Source organism: Platalea leucorodia (genome assembly GCF_965183815.1).
Source record: "Platalea leucorodia genome assembly, chromosome: 2".
Classification (NCBI taxonomy): domain Eukaryota; kingdom Metazoa; phylum Chordata; class Aves; order Pelecaniformes; family Threskiornithidae; genus Platalea; species Platalea leucorodia.
This window is the reverse complement of record NC_138824.1, coordinates 38,030,033-38,050,628: the sequence shown is the minus strand read 5'-3', so window position 1 is coordinate 38,050,628 and position 20,596 is coordinate 38,030,033. Positions and strand designations below refer to the sequence as shown.

The following is a 20,596-nucleotide window of genomic DNA, read 5'->3' as shown; positions in this document are numbered from 1 at the left end:
TTTAATGAATAGACTAACCAGCATCTACTGCAACATATGGAAACAGTTGCATTGTTCTAAAACAACAACAAAACAAAACAAAAAAACAGAAAGAAAATGAAAGGATCGTATACATAGGAAATGTTTGGCCTTATTGTCTAAATGGATTTTTTTTTAAAAGAAATAGACTTTTACCGTAAATTGGTAAGAATCTGTTAAGGTCTGCTCAAAAAGAAAATATTTTCATTTTAAAGTAAATTTTGTCAAGAACTTTTAATTCAGTCTAATTTTAAGTTTAAGCATCTAGCTACATATGGGACATTACAAGCATTAGATAATTAGTACAGGTGACATACATGTGTATAAACGCATATACGCTACATGTATAGTACTCCATATGTAACTCTGATTTAACTTTTACATCAAAACCATCAATAGCTTTGCTGAAGCTTTTAGCTTCACTATCGTAAAATATTATATTATACTATACAATATAAGACAGTGGTGACAGAAATAGGCATGTTAAATGTATTACGGAACCTACTGAGAGGTTTACTGCAAAATCTTAACGTAACTTTAATTGTCCTTAAAGGGATACAATTGACTTGCTGTATGGTACTGTATGATTTACTAATAACCTCCTGAGACTTTGAACTGCAACTACACAGTTATTGTTTGTTGGCATTCTACATGCAGCCAGAATAATTCCTACCCATTTATATAATGTTTTAACCTACTATACTAGTGCCATCCTTCTCTCTTCTACTGTTTCTCAAATTGTATGAGATTTTGATGTACTGTGCAAGTAAAACACTACATTGTACTTTCAAGGTCTGTACGAAGCCTTTTATGCAACAGAGAAATTCAGTTAATAGTTTCGCTAATGCAGGAGTAGACAAATTCAAAAGTTACTAATAATTCATTAAAACAAACTTGCTGTAATGTCATCAAAAAAACCCCAACCAAAACCTATACAAACAATTTCTTTCCCTTATTTACACTTAGAAAAAGGAATTGATCCTTATGAGGGTATGTGTTTGTCTCCACTGAACACACACAGGCCACAAGTATGTTCCTAACTGTGGTAGGTAAAACTAGGTGGCATGGAGCTACACCATAACATATGTTGCTTTTTCATTTTCAAAATAAAAATTTCAAGATGACCCTTCCCTGAGCAATCTTTTTTTTAGCATCAGAAATAAATTAATGATAACAAATCTTTTCTGTTGACTTTCACTAACCAAACATCAGTAGTCAAATAATCTTACATTTTCTCGGTCAGTTTTTGTAAAATTCTACAACGCATTCTTCAGGGCCAGCAATTTATCAACTAAAGCCTTATTACAATTAATTTAAGATACTAAATTTATAATAAATGATTCAGTATCCCTGAAAAAATTGGATATACACTATTAGCATTTTTAATTAGATTTATCTCATTTTTCCTCTGCTGACAATGTAAGTTGCGACAAAAGCAGCTAAGCTTTAAACACAGCTAATTTTTAAATGATTCTGTTAAGACAATATACTTCATGAGTTTTGAGTGAAGTAATAACCATTAGATACCAAGTGACAGGAAATTTGTAGATTCTTCAGGAAAAAAAAAATCAAGAAATGGAAAACAGATAGATGGACAAGGGAAAGAATTACATACTTAAATCCAAGACCACTAAAACTAACACAACAGTTAAGCTGGACTCAGAGATTTCTTTGTACTTCATTGCTTTCCTTCAACTCTGAAAACAAAGCACTCATTTGTTTTCTAAACAGACTAGATTCCAGTTACATTTCCATAAAACTAGGATAATGTAAGCCTGGGGCATGATTATCCCACAGACATTTTGTTAGCCTATCTGTTTCCCTTAAGGGTATTGCACAGGTTATTCATACTTGCAGTCATTCCCTGTGGCACATATTAAAAGAAATGTGCGGCTCTTCTTGTGAGCTTTGTGCTTGAAACAAACATACTCTCCTGCAAGTTGTCACTACGTTCTCAATACAGAAAAAAGTAATGAACTTTAAAAGTTCCTTAAAAATACATATTTAAGCCATTCACTAGCATTCAGTAAAAGCTTCTTCCCATTGAGTAGTATCAATATCAAACTATAAATATTTAAAGGTTTATTTTCAGTAACTTCTAAAAGAAAAGTAGATACACTGAAGTGAGATCTGCTATATAAATAACACGCAACCAGCAGACACAGAGTTTTCTCAATTCAGCAAGAAGAAAGCCATAAACTGGAAGTGGAAATCTCTTCAACAAAACACATACATTTAACAACATGAAATCAGTAACAGTAACCACTTTACTCCTTATGTGCCATATAAGGAGTAATCATGCCAGTTTTCAGAAAGGAGCAGCAAATTAGGGGTCCATCTCTCTACCACATACAACTGTCAGCCCTTCCCTCTCCCCAACACTTTGTTTTGGTTTTGAATAAATAAAGTATTCATCCAGTTTGTCAGAACATCAAGTCGAATGAAGAAAGGTCTGCAAAGGTCTAGTTTATGCTGGTAATACCGACACAGGCCTAAACATATAGCAAAAAAGAATACTTGCAGAGAATTGGAAAAAAAATTCAGCATTCAGTTTCTTTGCACTAAGTGCAATCGTAAGCAAAACCATGCACTTCCATATGGGGGGAAAAAAGTATTTGCTGTACTGTTGGACTTATTTTAGTATGTAATCAGAAAATTCTGCCGACACAAATTTCAGAAAGAAAACACTAAGTGATACCAAGAGAAATTATCTAATGCTTTGTTGTTAGGGCACGAAACCATTATCAAAACCTAAACAGGGAAGCAGTGAGTTTTGGTTACATTTTAGGTGAAACAGCATGCTGCATGCGCACACTCACCCACGACAAAATTTGGCATAGAAATCCCCAACCTCAAACGCTCACGTGTATATCCAGTAAACAAACGCATATGTGATTTTACTTGTGAATGACTGACTGCAGAAAAAAAATTTACAAAGTAAAATATGGCAAAAGGTATTTAAGTAAACGTACAGAAAAATTTTAAACATATATATCCCAACTCCTAATTAAAACAAACAAACAAACAAAACTGCTTACAGGTGGTGCAGGGATACAGCTATTTAAGAAAGTCTTAGAAGTAAAACTGCCCGTGAAGCGACTCAGAACACCCCCATAAAAAACAGTATCTTAGCCTGAAAGTCAGGGCCTCTACATTAAGTATATGCTGTATGCTTACATTTTAAAATATTCTGAATTGCACTCATTTTATAATTATTAACCATACTTTAAAAAATTAAATACACCATGTCATCTGGCAAGTTCTGCAACAGGATCAAAAAATTATGATGGGCAAAATACGCTTAGAAACATTAGGAACTTTTTAAACTGCTACAGGATAGAACAGTTGGTGGCCGGTCACAAGTGGTGTTCCCCAGGGCTCCGTATTTGGGCCAGTTCTGTTTAATATCTTTAGCAATGACCTGGACAAGGGGATTGAGTGCACCCTCAGTAAGTCCGCAAACGACACCAAGTTGGGCGGGAGTATTGACCTGCTGGAGGGTAGGAAGGCCCTACAGAGGGACCTGGACAGGCTGGATTGTTGGGCTGGGGCCAACTGTATGAGATTCAACAAGGCCAAGTGCCGAGTCCTGCACTTGGGTCACAACAACCCCACACAATGCTACAGGCTTGGCGGAGAGTGGCTGGAGAGCTGCCTGGCAGAAAAGGACCTGGGGGTGAGAGGTGACAGCCAGATGAATATGAGCCAGCAGTGTGCTCAGGTGGGCAAGAAGGCCAATGGCATCCCAGCCTATATCAGAAATAGTGTGGCCAGCAGGACTAGGAAAGTGATAGCGCCCCTCTACTCAGCACTGGTGAGGCCACACCTTGAATACTGTGTTCAGTTTTGGGCCCCTCACTACAAGAAGGACATTGAGGTGCTGGAGCGTGTCCACAGAATGGCAACAAAGCTGGTGAAGGGTCTAGAGCACAAGTCTTATGAGGAGCAGCTGAGAGAGCTGGGGTTGTTTAGTTTGGAGAAAAGGAGGCTGAGGGGAGACCTTATTGCTCTCTACAACTGCCTGAAAGGAGGTTGTAGTGAGGTGGAGGTCAGTCTCTTCTCCCAAGTAACAAGCGATAGGACGAGAGGAAATGGCCTCAAGCTGCGCCAGGTGAGGTTTAGATTGGATATTAGGAAAAATTTCTTCACCAAAAGGGTAGTCAGGCATTGGAGCAGGCTGCCCAGGGAAGTGGTTGATTCTCCATCCCTGGAGGTATTTAAAAGATGGGTAGACATGGTGCTTAGGGACATGGTTTAGTGGTGGACTTGGCAGTGTTAGGTTTATGGTTGGATTTGCTGATCTTACAGGTGTTTTCCAACCCAAACAATTCTATGATTCTATGATTTTAAAGCTCTAAAATCTAATCCGCAACAAATTTTTATGTCTACACATAATTAGTTAGTAAGTTAGGAATAAATTAAAAAACAAACAAACAAAAAAAAAACCAAACACACAAACAACTTTTCCATAAGCAAGAAAAGCAAAAGCACTACATAATACACACCCCCCCCCCCAGTTTACTCACAGTCACTATTTTCCATTCCCTCCTTGATAAGGAGGGAAGTCCTTTTCCAGGTCGAGATATCAACCTTTGTTAAGTAGCTCCCTCCTTTTAACTGGCCTGGAACTCGTGGGAGATTCAACTCTCTCACTGGGGACTCAATTTCTCTCCTCTCCCTGGACAGCAATGGTGAAACTCTGTGACTTATGATGCAATTTCCAATGGCTGGGCCTCACAACGCCCAGCAGTGAGGACTGCTGACATAACCTAATAGGTGTCAGACATCAAAAGGAGGCCAATTACGTGCAGGGGGAAAAGGAGAGAGAATGGAATGGACCAAGAAGGAAAGCAAGCAAGACGAGAAGCCCCACAAAGTCTGCAACCAGTATCTTGTAGAATTTTACTTTCAGCCCTACCATTCAATAAGGTTCATGATCACTGTCCTAGAGTGAAAAGGTACACTGAGGGAGCTCCATCAGGAAAGGAACAAAGATTACTGCAATAGCTAAACACCACTGTTTTCATTTTCTCCTATATGCTATTTGACCCACAGCAGAAATCCTATATGAGCAAATATAATGTAAGGGAAGAATGAAAATGCCCAGGACATCAGAAAACAGATCAACACAAGGAACAAATTAAAAAAGGAAACAGGATACTATGACATAACTACACAGACCTTTTCAGCAAAACATTTTATATCTACTGAAATGAACCTACATAAAATAAGCTCTCAAGATTTCCAGTAAGAAGACAAAGATAACATTTCCAACTGGGTACTAATGAAGATACTTAGCGAGTATTAAAAGAACAAAAAAAAAAAAACACCAAAAAGAACAGAAGACTGATAAATGTGCTTCATAAGCACAGGAGCATCTGAAACAATCTTTCTGAGCAATTAAGATATTCCCTGATATCCTCCTGCATGATAGCATGTCCCGAGTTAGAAGACCCTATGATGTTTGATGTTCAGTATGTGGGATACACACAATAAATGCACAAATCATGGGGAAAAAAAAAACCTCTATGTAGCCATCACATATTTATTGCTTTCTTGTTAACCAACTCTTGCTGTCATTAGAGAAACATTGTGGCAAAGAGCTCTTCAACACCACACTTTATTTTTAAAAGGAATACGGAATTAGTCTCAAAATCTTTGACATTTTACCCCCCCTCCCAGTAAACTGGAACAATTATTGAGTTTTATACTTACAAAAAAATGCATCTTGACTGACTTAGCAAAGATATCAAATGCTTTGTGTAAGGTTGAAGCAAATCCTACTACTGTAAAACTTTGAAAATATAGATACACCAACCAAGTTCTGAGAAGGCAAGCAAATTTTGTAGGAAAGATGTCAGACCAAAACATTTCCTCTTCTGTTTATGCTCTCTAAAAATATTCTGAGAAAATCTGTTTAATTGCTGCTATTCTTTGACAACGTGAACAATTATGTCTAGCTCAGACATCCACAGGCACTCATTTAATAATAGTCTATAACTGCCTCTCTTGGGACATGAAAGAAACCTGCAAATGACTATTAATATGAAGAAAATAAAGCATGAGTATAGTCTTTGTCATTATTACAAACCTTACAAAATTTACTCTAAGAAAGTAAGCCAACAGAAGCAGAAAAACACGTCTCAAAAAAAAACCAAAACCAAACCCCAACCTCCCCCCAAAACCCCCAACCAAACAAAAAAAAAAACCACAAAAGGAGTAATTTCATGCGCTTTAACATTTATGAAGAAAAAAATAATCACCTTTCTGTGAAAAATTGCTTTCCCAGAAATCTTTACAGAAGATTTCTTGTTTACAGATATTATTACCGATAACACTTGCAAGTCATCAAACAAGGAAAAAAAAAAAAACCAAACCCAAGCATTCCAGACATTAACCATCCCTGTAGAAGGAAACTTCAGTACATTAAATAATGTGTCTATTCAACATGCGCTGTACACGTACGAGGGAGCAAGACCTGGAATCATATACATATATTGCACCACAAATTAGGTTTGTCATAGCTTCTCTTCTGCGATACCAAGCCAACAGTATCGTGTTTCTATTCCCTAGAAAGCAGTCAGGAATACTATACCTATACCTCCATTTTCCACTTTAATGAAAATCTTTTGAATTAATCTATTAAATGTGGACAAACTCAGAACACCGAAACATGAAGGAGACTGGGAAATCAGAAGAGAAATGGTGATGTCAGGAATAGTCCAGACATTTTTATACATCAGACTTCTTGTACATACTCAACATGTTCAACCTCAACACATGCAATACAGAGAAATCTAAGCATAAAATCCTTCAGAAGTCTCAAAACGAGAATCTGAAAAACTTTCATCACATGACAACAGGATCAAACACAATACTTAAAACAGGTTAAGCTATGCTATCTCAAAACAAAATTGCAAGTCACTTTAAAGGGAAGTGTTTAGTGAGGAACAGTCTCTCTCAGAATAAACAACCTAAGGAGCCCATATGCAGTCTCCAAATAATGAATCATCATTGTATGCAATTACATTTAATAACAAGGCAGGGGGAGAAGAACAGTGTAATGCTCCAAGTATCCTGCTTTAACTGTCACAACTTTTTTCAATAACTACAAACTCCAAGAAGAATGTGTCCTTAATCTGATTTGTACAGATGGCAATAATTTGCAGTATTTCATAGTCTGACGAATATGAAATGCTCAAGTGGAAGACTCAAACATATTTTGCAATGCCTAATGATAGACAGAAAATTGAAAGCCATTGTTTTATGCCACTTAGTATAAATTACCTCCTCTCAACTGAAATTTGCCTGCTTTTAGTTTATTAAAAAGTAAAATGCAGTTCCTTAACCACCTTTAAATGTCAGTTATTATATTTCAGCTAAGGGACAGTAACTTTCAGAGGAACTTAAGTTGTGATCATATGTCTATATTCCAACATGGATACACCAAGCTAAAGTCTGTAAAAACCTATGAGTTTCTCAGAGGATAGAAGTGCTAAAGAAAAATATTTACTGGTAGTTTATCAAGATAAATGCTTTCCACAATGCTTGTCTCTAAATATTGCCTCTTAAAAGAAGGCTGGGGAAATAAATAAATTACATAAAGAATTATCCTGACAGAACCTGAAGTTAATTCTGTGTAAAGGCAAGTATGACGACGCTCTGTGAAAGATGTGATGGAATTTAAGGCAGCATTTCCAGTAAGTAAAAAGAGTCTCTGGTAAAAAAATTAAAAAAAAAAAAAAAAAAAAGTTTAGGATAGACTACAAAAAGTAATTTTTTAGCCTGGCAGAACAGAGGCAACTGAAATCACCACATATCGGTGAGATGGAAAATGAGGCACATCCCAACAAAATAACTGCCTAAATCTAAAGTATTTTAGTAAAGCAGAAAAGATGGCCTTTTGTGGAAACTAAATCCACAATAATAACTTTTTAGATTAAAATTAATTAATAAATATGCACCACCACTCAGGAAGAAGGGTAGTCCAAAATACTCAGCCTTCATTTAATTCATTTAGTCAATGAGCAATTATGAACTGTAAAATTATTCTAGAGATTTTCCTAAAGAGTACAGAAGCCAAAGAACTAAAGACATCAAATTCTTGTCTTTAGGGACAAGACATTTAGGCAGATTTTTTCTACAGTAATCTTAGAACTGGTTAAGTAGACTGTACAATTGTCTTAACAGCCTTGTTTTAGCATAGTCAATGAGGACAGAAGCTAGATAAGAGATCCAACCAAGACACATGTATCTACTGCACCTACTTAATTATTCAATGGAAAGACTTCCTGCTTGACACACAACACGAAGATCATACTGTGATGCCAAGGCCACCTAGGCCGAAGAGCGGTAAAGAAATGGCACCCAACCCTTCAAGTAAATATTTGCCTGTCGTAAATCAAGACACTGGGATGGGTTCAAAACCTCCATAAAACAGATAGGCAAAAGTCTTCTCCAGCTTAAAGAGGCAGCTGTAAGCCTTTACCAGTTAGCAGTTTTCAGTGTTGCTCTTTACATTGCTGGAGAGAGGTTCAAACACCTTCAGAAAACTCACAGGAGTTTACTTCTTTACTTACCTGAAGCAGGGGACAGATATAAGAATGCCCTGAATTATAGTTTGATTCAAGATAATTCAACACCTGTAGAAGATCTTAGAGCTCTGTGAGGTACAAGACACAGCATTACCAAATTTGAGCTCTCAAATGTCTGCCGGCATGAATTAACTGTAATCCAAGATGACCCTTTGCTATTTTCTTTCCTCAATCCATTGCTTACTGGAGGAATGAGTTGAGGAAAGCTGCAAAGTGGATTTTCAGTCTCCACAGAACAAAACAGATTATAGAAGAACTAGGATTATACATACCTTCATAATAATTTTTGCCTTCTTACCTCATTAGGCAAAAATACAGTGCAAGATACAGGAAGAGGTAACTAAGCTAAACTACAGACTTCATAATTAGTATTTTTAAGTGAATTACTGTAAGCAAAAAGTTTGTATGAATTCTAGCTTGTTTTGAGAGCAATCAGAATAAGGCTGTAACATAACCAGGTGGGAAAACTACAACCTCTATTTCCTTCATATAATAATAGAAAACAAAAAAAAAAAAAAAAAAAAAAAAAGAAGAGTAATCATAGTGTAAATGGTGGAACAAGGCCTATCATGTGACTAAGGAAATGCAGAATGGAAAAGGGAAAGCAAGGACTTGGCTTTGGGGAAAAATGTCACAGGTAAGTACTTAGGCTACACATTTCCATGATTTATTAAGGAAAGAAAATCCTACAAGTTAGAGAATAAAATTAAGACTTAAAATTTAAAGTATTATCTTCACTTTATTTAATTTTTTTTCCACAGAACAAACTATTAAGTGAGTCAGGAAGGCCCTTAATGTTCCATGCTTTTCAGTTGTTAGTATAAGCTTACATATTTTACAAGAAAAAACAAGTAGTTCTTATTTCTACAATGGCTTTTCAGTGATTTTTTTTCATTGGGATTATAATATCTTCATTAAGTGATCCCTGCTACATTGAGGGAAATAGAAGTATACAGTATTGTAGTGTTACGTACAAGATACTTAGAAGAACTCTAAAATAGTTGAATCCAAATGTAATTTTATTATTAAAAATATTTATGAATTGCATACCCAAGACATATTTCACAAGAAAAGAAAAAAAAAAAAAAAAAAAAAAAAAACACAAACCAGTTTTAGTGTTCTTACATATATTTATATGGGTATTGTACATGATTACTGAAAAAAAATTCCCCACTAGCTTTTTGATTTACCTTATGTAAAACACGGCTTTATCTTCTACAGTTGTAGCCATCAGAAAGATAAATAGCAGCACGTTAGGTGTCAGAGGGACTGAAAACTTATAAGGACTCAGGGCAAACTGGGTGATAGACAGTATACAATCAATTAGCAAGGAGTCTTAAGATCATCTAGTAATACTTTTTCCATTAAAACGGAAAGCACAATGTATCCTGAGAATATCAGGCAAATTTGACCTACAGTCAAGAAAAAACAAACAAACAAACAAAACAAAACCACTAAACAAAAAACACTAAAACCACAAAACTTGTACTAATGCGGTGTAGTTCAGTTTTAGAGTCAGCAGGAATAGAGACCAGAACGTTAACCAGCAGGGGGTGAAGGGAAAACAAAATTATTATTAAGCCTACTAACAATGTAAATAATTTTCATTGATTTACTATTTTTGATAATTATAAAGGTTGCCAGAAGTAGACCAGAAGCTCAGGTGTTTAAACAATAGGTCATGTCATCAAAATCAGGTCACTGTGATATTTTGGCTGTTTTCTCAAGTGATTAGTCGAACAACTTTTTGCCCTTTTTTTTTTTTCTTCCTTCCAGTGGTATACTTTCACCAGGTTATATTTGTTGGGAAAACATTTAAATTCAACACGAGTACCAAAAAGTGTGCTGGAGAAAACAGTAAAGAATAATCAACTCTAACACATAGACTAAATTTATTCCTTGAAGTTAATTCACTAAATCTTTTCTTAATATCAACAACTCTTTCAAAAAGGAATCTAAAAAACTGGCAATATTAGGACATCAGAACTCACATACAGTATATTTCTACATTACTAGCAAGTCTTCGGCAGACAGCTAAGGAAGACTTAGCTATCTGGAAGTTACCTGGAAGGACTGAAATAAAACTCAGCATAACACTTCTAATAAAACAAATGCATTGTTGCTGATAACATTGATCAGTGAAAGAAAAGTAATTACTGAAGTCAGTTTAAAATCTATTTTGTTCTCTTGTAAAGAGGAAATATCAAAAAGTTACTTAAATTTTATGACAAAGAATTAAGTAGTAAGCAGCATGAGAACCTCATTTTGCATTTGTGTGTGCTATCTAGATTTATACGTTAATATGAACACTGAGACAAAGAAAAGTGACCAACAGTATTCAGCTTAAAAGACAAACTTGAGTATCAGAATGTGACTCCAGTAGGTCATTAAGAACTGCAAATGCATGAGGATTATAGTTAGCATCCAGACGGAGAAAAGTAAAGAGCAAGGTGCTAATCAACTTTCTCCTGCAAAAACCCTATAGCTACACGGACCTCTCAGCAACAAAACAGTAAAACCTCAGAAAGAAACCATAAAAATTTTGTTTACTGTGAAGATGTTTGTTGGCATTTATTTTATATAACTATAATGATCTAAATTTAGTTATCTGAATTTACACTATTCACCTAGGCTCCCTTGAGAGAAAAAAAGAACCTTGAGAAAGGTATCTTTCATTTCTGAATGGACTGAAAGATCCTTGGAAAATCCTCATTTCTCCCCAGTAACACCTGAGGAAGCCCAATGACTAGATCAGGATGCAGCATGATGTTAGGGCTCTGCTATTTCAGCAGCAGAATCCCCTCTCCATACATTGTCCCACCATCTTGTGTCAGCTTTAACAAACTAACTCTAAAATAAAACAAATGAAACTGGGGTGGGGAGGGAAGTGGTTCAACTCATTCAACTCATCTTGTGGCTACATGACTGATGATCCAACATAGGAGGAGAGGGAACAGGAGGAAGATGTGGTCAGAGACAGGCAGAAGAGGCAGGAGGAAGGACCACTGCTTCAGGTTGGCACCCCACTACTAGATCAACTTAGTCTTAACACCAGCTCAAGTTCTTACACTGAGAGAGCTAACTTTCAGAGGGTTAAAGTAAAATAAAAGCCATTCCTCAAGATTGTAATCGAAAGTGTGAAGAAAAGGCTGATAATTAACCCAGAAAAAGGGTCAAAATAAGTACAAACATACAGTAAGAAATTAGCACCTTACAGCTCAGCTATTGGGATAAAACAAAGAGGGAGGAGGGGGTAAATTTTCATAGAAACAGCAATGAATCAGCTGGGAAGAGCTTCAGGCATCTTTTTAAGTACAAAAAGACCATCTCAGAGGCCATAAGGGCACCTGAGAGCTACAGCAAGAACACAAGTTAAAAGACTACTGGCAGGAAACAGTAGTTGTCTGTTCAGCATCTGCAGCAGCAGTAATATGGCTATACGACCCAGAGGTAAGAAATGACAATAAGCACAGTCAACTGATCATTAAGGAATCAATATACAAATATGAATACTTTTTGTGCAGCTTATAGTAAAAGTAAACAGCAAAGAATTGTGCACTCCTGATTTTTTTTTTTTAATCAATATGTACCTCTATTTCCATGGCATTCACAAATAAAGCCTTTTGAAATTTCCAACTTCCATAAGGCTAATACATTCTAAACCTCATAAATTAGATTTCAAGGCATACCGCTCCACCACAATATTTGGCAAAGAAGAAATCATTGAAACAAGAATAAAATCATGATACAAAATAAAGTGATACAGATGTCTATTTTTAGCCATACATACACACATAATAAAAAACTTCAGAATATATCTTTTAAAAGACTGTTTCCTAACCTTTACAGAACAATATACAATGTACATGAAATAAAACAGAAAATTGTGTTTAATAGAGTAAGCAACAAGTTTTAGAAAGAAAATATGCATAAAACTGTTTGGCTGACAGGTCAATTATTCATTTTCAAATAATACACTTGAAATTTATTATACAGGAAGAATACCACATGATAATACACTTTCATGAAGTTTCATATAGAAAACTAGAAGTTGAGATTTTGCTTGTGTATATGCTTAAATATTTTTCTACATATGCAATTAGCACTCTTTGCAGGAGTAGGCATTAATTTCTGAAGGGTTACATATTTTGTACAGACTATGTAGTTTATATTTTTTAATACAATTTGTTATCACATACCCATGTATCTGCATGAACAGGCCTGATGTTGCTGAGAAGCACCTCTTCATAATTTCCGTAATCACAGAATTTAACAACTGCAGTTGTCCCAGAAGAATGAAGAGCTTCAATTTCTGCCCGGTAGAACTTAAAAGAGAAATTTTCAAAGGTCACAAAACACTATCTGAAATACCACAAAGAGCTTAACAACTACCTTTTCATATATATGTGTGTGTATATATATACATTTAGTCTTAGTCAGTATTATATTTTGAATAAGATTTGTACCAGGTATTAAACCAGATGTATTAAACTTCCACATGGTAGACTGCAAGGACATGGTAGAATGTATATAGAATACTCACTGAGAAAATATGCAGCTTGTGAAATTAAACTGAACATTTAAAAGACTTGTTTTCATTTCTCTGAAAGCAGAACAAATTCATCACTAACACAAATGCTATTGTATACAGAAAGACTTGTTCTTAAAATATTATCAGTAAGTGTGCATCAGCCATGTATACTGTACATACTAATATATATCTATTTTAACACATAATAAAATATGATAAAAAATGATAAAACTGCCCCTTCAAAAATCCTTTTTCTAAACAAAAAACTTGATTTTTTGACATTTATGCAAACACTATCAGCTTTCTTGAAGATATTAAGTCACTTTTATCTTATTGAACACAAAGAAACCACTGCCTTCTAACATGGTTAAGCTCAGTACTGTATTTTATAATCACATTTCGAAATTGTCCTAGATGTGAGCAGCAGCATTTATTATAACTACCAAAAAAACCAACGACCCTCAAAAAAACCCCTTCTAATGTGATGAATACTTTTCAGGTAAACAGTCTGGGATTACCTCATATCTACTTATTTTGCAAGTTTCATACTTTCCAGAATGTCAAAAACTCACCTCACAGTACTTCAAATATGCTTCTCAAAATCATAATGTGCCATTATATTTCAGAATAATCCATCCACCTAAGCCACATATTCCTATTTCAGAGAGTTCATGCACTATATGTTGCCACTACCAAAAATTTTGCATGCCTTATCGTCTGTTTTAGTCATACAAACAAAAGAGAGAAAAATAAAGTCATGCTGCTAAGCTAACAGTATCTACTTCCTGTAAAAAAGGCAAAAAAAGGAAAAAACCTTAAACAAACAAAATAACAAAAAAAAAGATAGAAAATGATGGGAATAAAACCTATTCAAAGAACAATAATATTGAAGGTAGTTCTCAGATTATCAGAAAAGGTCAAAAAGTGAAGAAACTAACCAAGAAGAGTGACAGAACTCCTGAACAGATAATAATGAATCAAAGAAAATAGCTTAAAACTTTTTTAGCAAAGATGATGATGAAAGTGTCTTGCCACAAGAGAAATCTTATTAATAGGAAAAACAGCTGAAGAGGAAGTATTTAAACTTTTAAAAATCAGTAAAACAAAACTATCATGCAGCATAACTCATTTGTTCCACAAATTCTTCAGCTAATAGTCTACTAGTGATAATAAAAAAATAAGCCTTTTGCTGTTTCTTTTCTGCGATGATTGACATAAGAGAGGGTTGTTTTTTTTTTAAACAGACCCGTTTCTGCAGACTCTGGTCTTCCCTTGCACTAGTAAAGGTTGCACACTGACTTATTCTAGAAAAAGGCATTACACATCTACCATTACAGTCTATTCTAGAGAGCACAGCATCCTGTTCCTTGTTCCTTGGAAAAGAATACAGGCACCTAGATCCATATTCATCCCTTCAAATTTTCAGCACTTAAGTCAGCACTTAATGCTTCAGTTAGGAGCTTAGTCATCCTAAACTCCACCTAAATGAGAGAAACAATCACCTTCAAGATAACTTAATCTAAGCGCCTAAATTTTCACACAATGAATACAAGCGACATGTCTCATAAATGAAAAAAAACAGAAAAAAAACAAACAAACAAAAAAACACAAAAAACCCCACCACCAAAAACAAGAAGCTGGCCAAGAAGCACACTACACACCTATGAACAAAGCCCCATGTCTCTGTGCTAGCGTGCTAAATGTCCCACATGCACGTGAGAAAAAATTAAAGGTACAATTTGAGGTACTTCCATTTGGCGAAGGCATACCTTGTTGTCTTCCCAATAAAGAGCAAAACATTCATCCCCTGGTCTCCAGCTTTTTCCATATTCCATGTGAATCGATGGTTCTAATATTTTCTCTGGTTTGATAGGCCCAGACCTCCTTTTGGGACCGGTGTTGTAATACAACATTTTATCATCAAAAGATGGGATCGTAGTGGGTCCTGATGATTTGATAGGTCCTACTCGTCTTCCTTTCTGATGATGCTCAGTATCTCCATTTGGTACAGCATTAAAATTAGCAGTTCTACCAGGATTTTGGTAATCATTATTGACACCAAAATGTTGCTCACTTTTTACCATAAAGGCTTCACTATTTATTGTTCGTGCCTTCCTATCACAAAAATTTTCAGAATTGTGTATTTGGTTTTCCCTTTTCCCACGTTTCTGGTTATTGTTGTCTGTAGTATCTTGAGCAGCAGAGTTCTCCTTGAATTCTGTGAAAGACACCCCTTTTCCTACTCTGTTTTGCATATTGTTATCCCTTTTTTTGAAAGTAATATCACTCTGGTGAGAGGCTATGGGATAACCCAAATCCTTTGGCCTGTCATTTCTAGGATAGTGTCTGTCACTTTTATTTTTTTCATCTGTCCAATGTTCTAAAGAGCTGTGCCTTTCAGGACCTCTATTTCTTGGTAACCCACCACTTTCCAAAGCCTGCCTTGAATTTTGAATATCCCTTTGAAAACGAGGGGGTTTCTCATTCCTTGGTTGTCTCATGTCATTGCGGGAAATGTGTCTTGAATGATTCTCTTTGATGCCATTCTGTTCTGTATTCATAACTTTGTGCTGTACTTGATGTGGTGGCTGAAATTGCAATTTTGGTTCTACAAAGAAAAAAATTATTTCAATTATTAACATATTTCACATAAACTTATTTTAGAAATAGTATTTCAGACCCTAACTAATAACGCAACAGTATTACTTAAAAAGTATGCAGTATTTACCTTTGTGATACAGAAATGGAATGATACAGAAAATTTAGCAGAGACATTTAAACTGTAACTCCTAGTTATTGGAAAATATACACTACTCTGGGCTGTACTTAGAACCAAACCACCTACCAGTATGAGAAAAGCCAGGCATAATTTCCAGCAGGTTACTCATTTCTCCTTATGGACATCAATAACTCACTTGAATAACAGCCATTTAAGACAGAAAAATAGAATTCCAACATGGAGAAAGGAAGAGGGAGGAAAATGAGGAGAAAAAAGAATACTTTTAATCTGAATTGAAACTTTCTGCAAAAATAACTTGTTAACAGCTATTCAGCATAAAAGACAAAGGCAAGAAATAGAAGTCATAAAATGAACACAACTGACAAACCATAGATCATGGGTATAGTAACAAAGCCCAGAATGCTGGACACCCTGATCAATGAGCCATAACGGGAACCACTCAGGCATTACCTTCAAGAGATTCAACCTGAACTCTAACTGGTGAGAAGAAAAACAAGATTATCATGGATCTCATGAGAAAGAGCAAACTTGCTATGGGATGCTGGGGAGAAGAGGTATTGTGGGGATCTGTGAAACTTTTTATAGAATTACATTTTTTTTAGGCAAAATTTTTAATGGGATGTTTAGGTGAAGAACCAAAGGAGGGGAAAGATCAAGATGAATCCACGAGGAATAAGCATGAGAAAATAAAGAAGGAATGAGATTAAACAGGACAGTTGCAAGTAATCAGCTTCCTGGTCAATACACTTGCTGAGCCAACTCCTGCATGGGATCACTGAAGCCTGTCTCATCTCCTCATTAAATTCTCTTTCTAAAAATCTCCTTTGTGATTAAGTTCTCTATTATGTGTGTGAGGGGACATGTTTTTAAACCTGCTGGTGAACTTGAGACAGGATAAGCTGGTAAGTGGGACAAGACAGACCTGGCAGCTGAATACTGGAGTGACCATAGGTCTGAAGGCCATCTACCAGAAAGACGACAGGTCTGGGCTCAGATACTGGACAGACCTACATAAGTACGCTCGTGTAACTCTCCTGCAAACTTCAGGTTGTACTAGCCAGCAACTTGGACAAGAGGTGTCTGAGGTGGGCACCAGAGGCCAAGGGTCTAGGGGCCAGGAGAGACCCATGTGAGTGCGTGCATGTGGGTGGCTGGGTATGAGATCTGCTAACAGACTTTGAACCCGATTGAAAAGGAAAGCATAAACCCATTAGAGTAATTCATGTTTATATGAGCAATTCGGTGTCATGTGGGTGCCTGCAAAGGTGTCATTCTCTTGCCTGTGTCCATCCATGGAAGTTGGCCATGTATGCACTGTGTGCATGAGTCCGGTGTGAGTGCATGGGCCTGGTGGGACTATGCACTCAGGCTCTCTGCTGCCTGGCCCTGAGTACACTCCTATCGGAAGGGAAAACTAAGAACTTCAGTTTACATGTTACCACTACAAACAATGAATGCTGATACCTGACAACAAATGTATCAATTTTTATAATTACTTGCTACATGGTAAGAGTTAAAATTAAAAGGTAAATTTTAGGTTTAAAAAAACCAACCAAACAAACAAAAATGCCAAAAAACCGAACTTCCAAGCATCACATTATTATTCATAGCTCACAGAATTTTTATCAATTTAATTGACTAAATTGGCTAATGAGAATCTAATTTTATTTTTACATACACTTGATTTACCCTAACCTTTAGAAGTCAAAAAGGTTTAACTAAAATGACTTAGTGTTTTGGTTTTTTTTTTTAAAGTGACATAAGCACACATGAGGCTAAGCATGATCATAATCTTCATAAAAATACATCTCACTGCAAAATTTCTGACTTTAAAACCAATAATGTTTTTAATGTATGCATATGTAAATATATATTACTCAGAAAGAACCAAGAGTTTCATATTCATTTCCTTTTTAAAAATGAAGATATGACTATTAAAATCTTGTAACGCTTAAATTCTTCTTAAGACTAAATCCTTCAAGTTTAAAAGTACCTCTTTATCTCCCCTTTACAAATGGAACATGAAAATACTGTTTTTATTCAGTTTATATCTGTAACTTTTCTGTAAGTACCTTCATTACACTTTCCCACTTCTGTATAACACACATCAATCTTCTAGATTTCCTATCGTCTAGAAAGGTTTATCTTCCTAATTAATTAACACATTTCCTTCATGACATTCTTAATTTATATCTCTTCTCCTCTGGTAATAAAATCCTTGGGCTTCCACTCTTCCTATTCCCAACCTAAACTCTCACGTCTATTCCTAATGTTAACTACACATTAAATAATTGAATTGTTTGATGACCTCTGAATGTTTACTGCCTTGTATACACCGTTAAAGAAAGATGTGTATAAAACTCTAAAATACTTCATTATAAATCATCTTATTTAATATTTCATAACATGAAATTCATGTTACAAAAGTCACTCGCACAGGGGAAAGTTGTTCCAATGGTAAAAGTAGAAATGGGCTAAAGACTAGATTGAGCATGTTAATATTTGCTAGTTGGCAGGATTTTAGGATTGGCTTAGAAGTTATATGTTTCCTCTCAAGGCCTATCTTTCAACCTTTTTCTAAACGAAGAAATATTTTCTGAGCTGAGATGGGTAGTCACCTCAGACAACGTACATACAAGTACTCTGCACAACTGCAAGATTTATCCTCAAAGCATGCAGAACAGTTATAATGCTTTAGTTAAAGCCTTGAGGAAAAATGGAAACGTATACACATTCTTCTATAATTGGAAAAAGTTTAACTGAAATTTCAATTCTATTTCATAGCACATAATAAGCAATTTCAGCTATTGTCCTGGCGCCTTAATGAAAATAGCTAGTTTTACTAGACAACAAAAAATCTGGATATAACAGATCTCCGAGCAACCTACTTCTGTCACATAGCTGCAGAGATCTTGTCTTTCTACCCTTCTTCCACCTCTTTGACCTGCTTCCCAATAAAAAGTTACAAGCATTCTCACATAAGACAGTATTTTCTGTCTTTAGAAAGGCAATATTAATCTCCAAAATCTAGAAAGAAATAATTCAGAACTCAAATACTATTCATCTACTTAACAAGAATTACCTGTAAAATAGGACTTCAAGAAGTTTCATTTAGAGTTATAACCCACTGTTCCACAAAGCAGCATGGAGATATAAAACTGACTAACCGCCAAGAAAAAATAGCAACACACTTAAACATTGGCATGAATAACTCCACCCAGAACTAAGTAGTTAGGAAGAATTCCTATTATCTCCTTTTTTCAAGCAACAGAAATTTTAGCAGTACGTTAATAGAAAAGGCCATGTGTTGCAGATCTATTTAACAACAACAAATTCCTAATATATGAGTTGCAAAAACAGTACTACTGGATGATCAAATAAATTATTTCGACTCAACGTAACATGATCGTGATACAAAAGCAACAAGCTGACTTTAAAGTCTGTCGGAACTTTCAGTTACAGAATTTTTTTTTAAATAGTATGGCAAAAGTAAAATACTACTAAATGTTAGACAGCATGAAGGAGACTACGGAATTCCAAAACAGTGAACATAAGCATCTTTTTTCTAAGTCTATTTACTGTGACATGCAAAAGCTACTCACAAAACACCTGATATTTTTCTACTCTAACCTTAAGAGATGTAAAATCTAGTAAACTGATGTCTTCTACGACAATGTAGTTATGGTGCTAAAAGTTTCCCAGGGCACTACATCATATGCAACAGCCTTGAATGAGCAGGACACGTTAACCGATTGTTTAACATTCAAGGAGAACCCATTCACAAATGGAAACTGCCAAATAACAATAAATGTTACTTTGTCAGCAGTAGCCAACAAAAAAAGCCTGGAGATGAGAATATTACAGGTTCTTCATGAATTTGTGCTGTCCAGCCTGATCACCAAAAAACTGAAAGGAATCTAAAGCTTATTTAATAGAAAAAGTTAAGCGATAAGGGATCTTATTCACAGATCGTCTAATTGCAGCTGCTGTTCCTTGCTTCTACTTCTTGCTCCACCCACAACAAACCATTAGTTAATGTTCCCAGAAAAGTAATAGTCCCTACAGGGCAGTAATAAACAAATATTAATTTGGCATTTAACAAGAAGATTTGGTACGCTATTCTGTCAAATGGCGAGATGCATCAGCCCAGTCATCATCATTGTAACTGGACATTTGGGAACATGGTCTGGAAAAAGTCCATTTCCAAATTAACGACAAGGCTTTTGTCATCTGCTGTGTAGTTTTAAAATGACGACCAGTGTTTCTCCGTTTGAAACCATCACTCAGTTATTTTACTCATTTTAGTTTTTTTATGTGATGACCCAAGAAGGCTGCACAGAACCAATCACATTCCCTCGCTTACAAGAAACCAGCAGGACCTGCTGCAGCTGGAAATCCCAGACAATGCAATTTAAAAAGCACTTCTCCATGCACACTGGAATTTAAGTAGTACGGTTCCTGTAGATCTCTCCTGTGGATTTTATAAGGTTTAATAATGTGGTTAAACTCAAAGACAGCGGCCCTTCCCACATCGATGGTAATGATTTGGGTTTCTTCTTCTAACTTCTTCTATTTTTATGCAACTTTATGAAAGCATGTCTTAGAGACAGCTACCCTCAGGGCATGTTCTATCTCGTCTTGGCCAAAAGATTAAAAAATTAGAAAGAAATTAATAATACATTTACACACACTTTGTGTCATGGAGTGAAATTC

At 35.6% G+C, this 20,596-nt stretch overlaps 1 protein-coding gene across 2 annotated transcripts in view; it reads right to left on the bottom strand.

The window, feature by feature from the left end:
• Positions 1-20,596, bottom strand: part of TDRD3 (tudor domain containing 3) — a 120,911-nt gene that overhangs the window by 13,434 nt on the left and 86,881 nt on the right. For both annotated transcript variants that reach the window (XM_082337878.1, XM_082337879.1), the window contains 2 exons: positions 14,913-15,751; positions 12,812-12,937 (listed from right to left, as the gene is read on the bottom strand). In XM_082337878.1, coding sequence (XP_082194004.1) covers positions 12,812-12,937; positions 14,913-15,751 — 965 coding nt within the window. The remainder of the gene's footprint in view (positions 1-12,811; positions 12,938-14,912; positions 15,752-20,596) is intronic.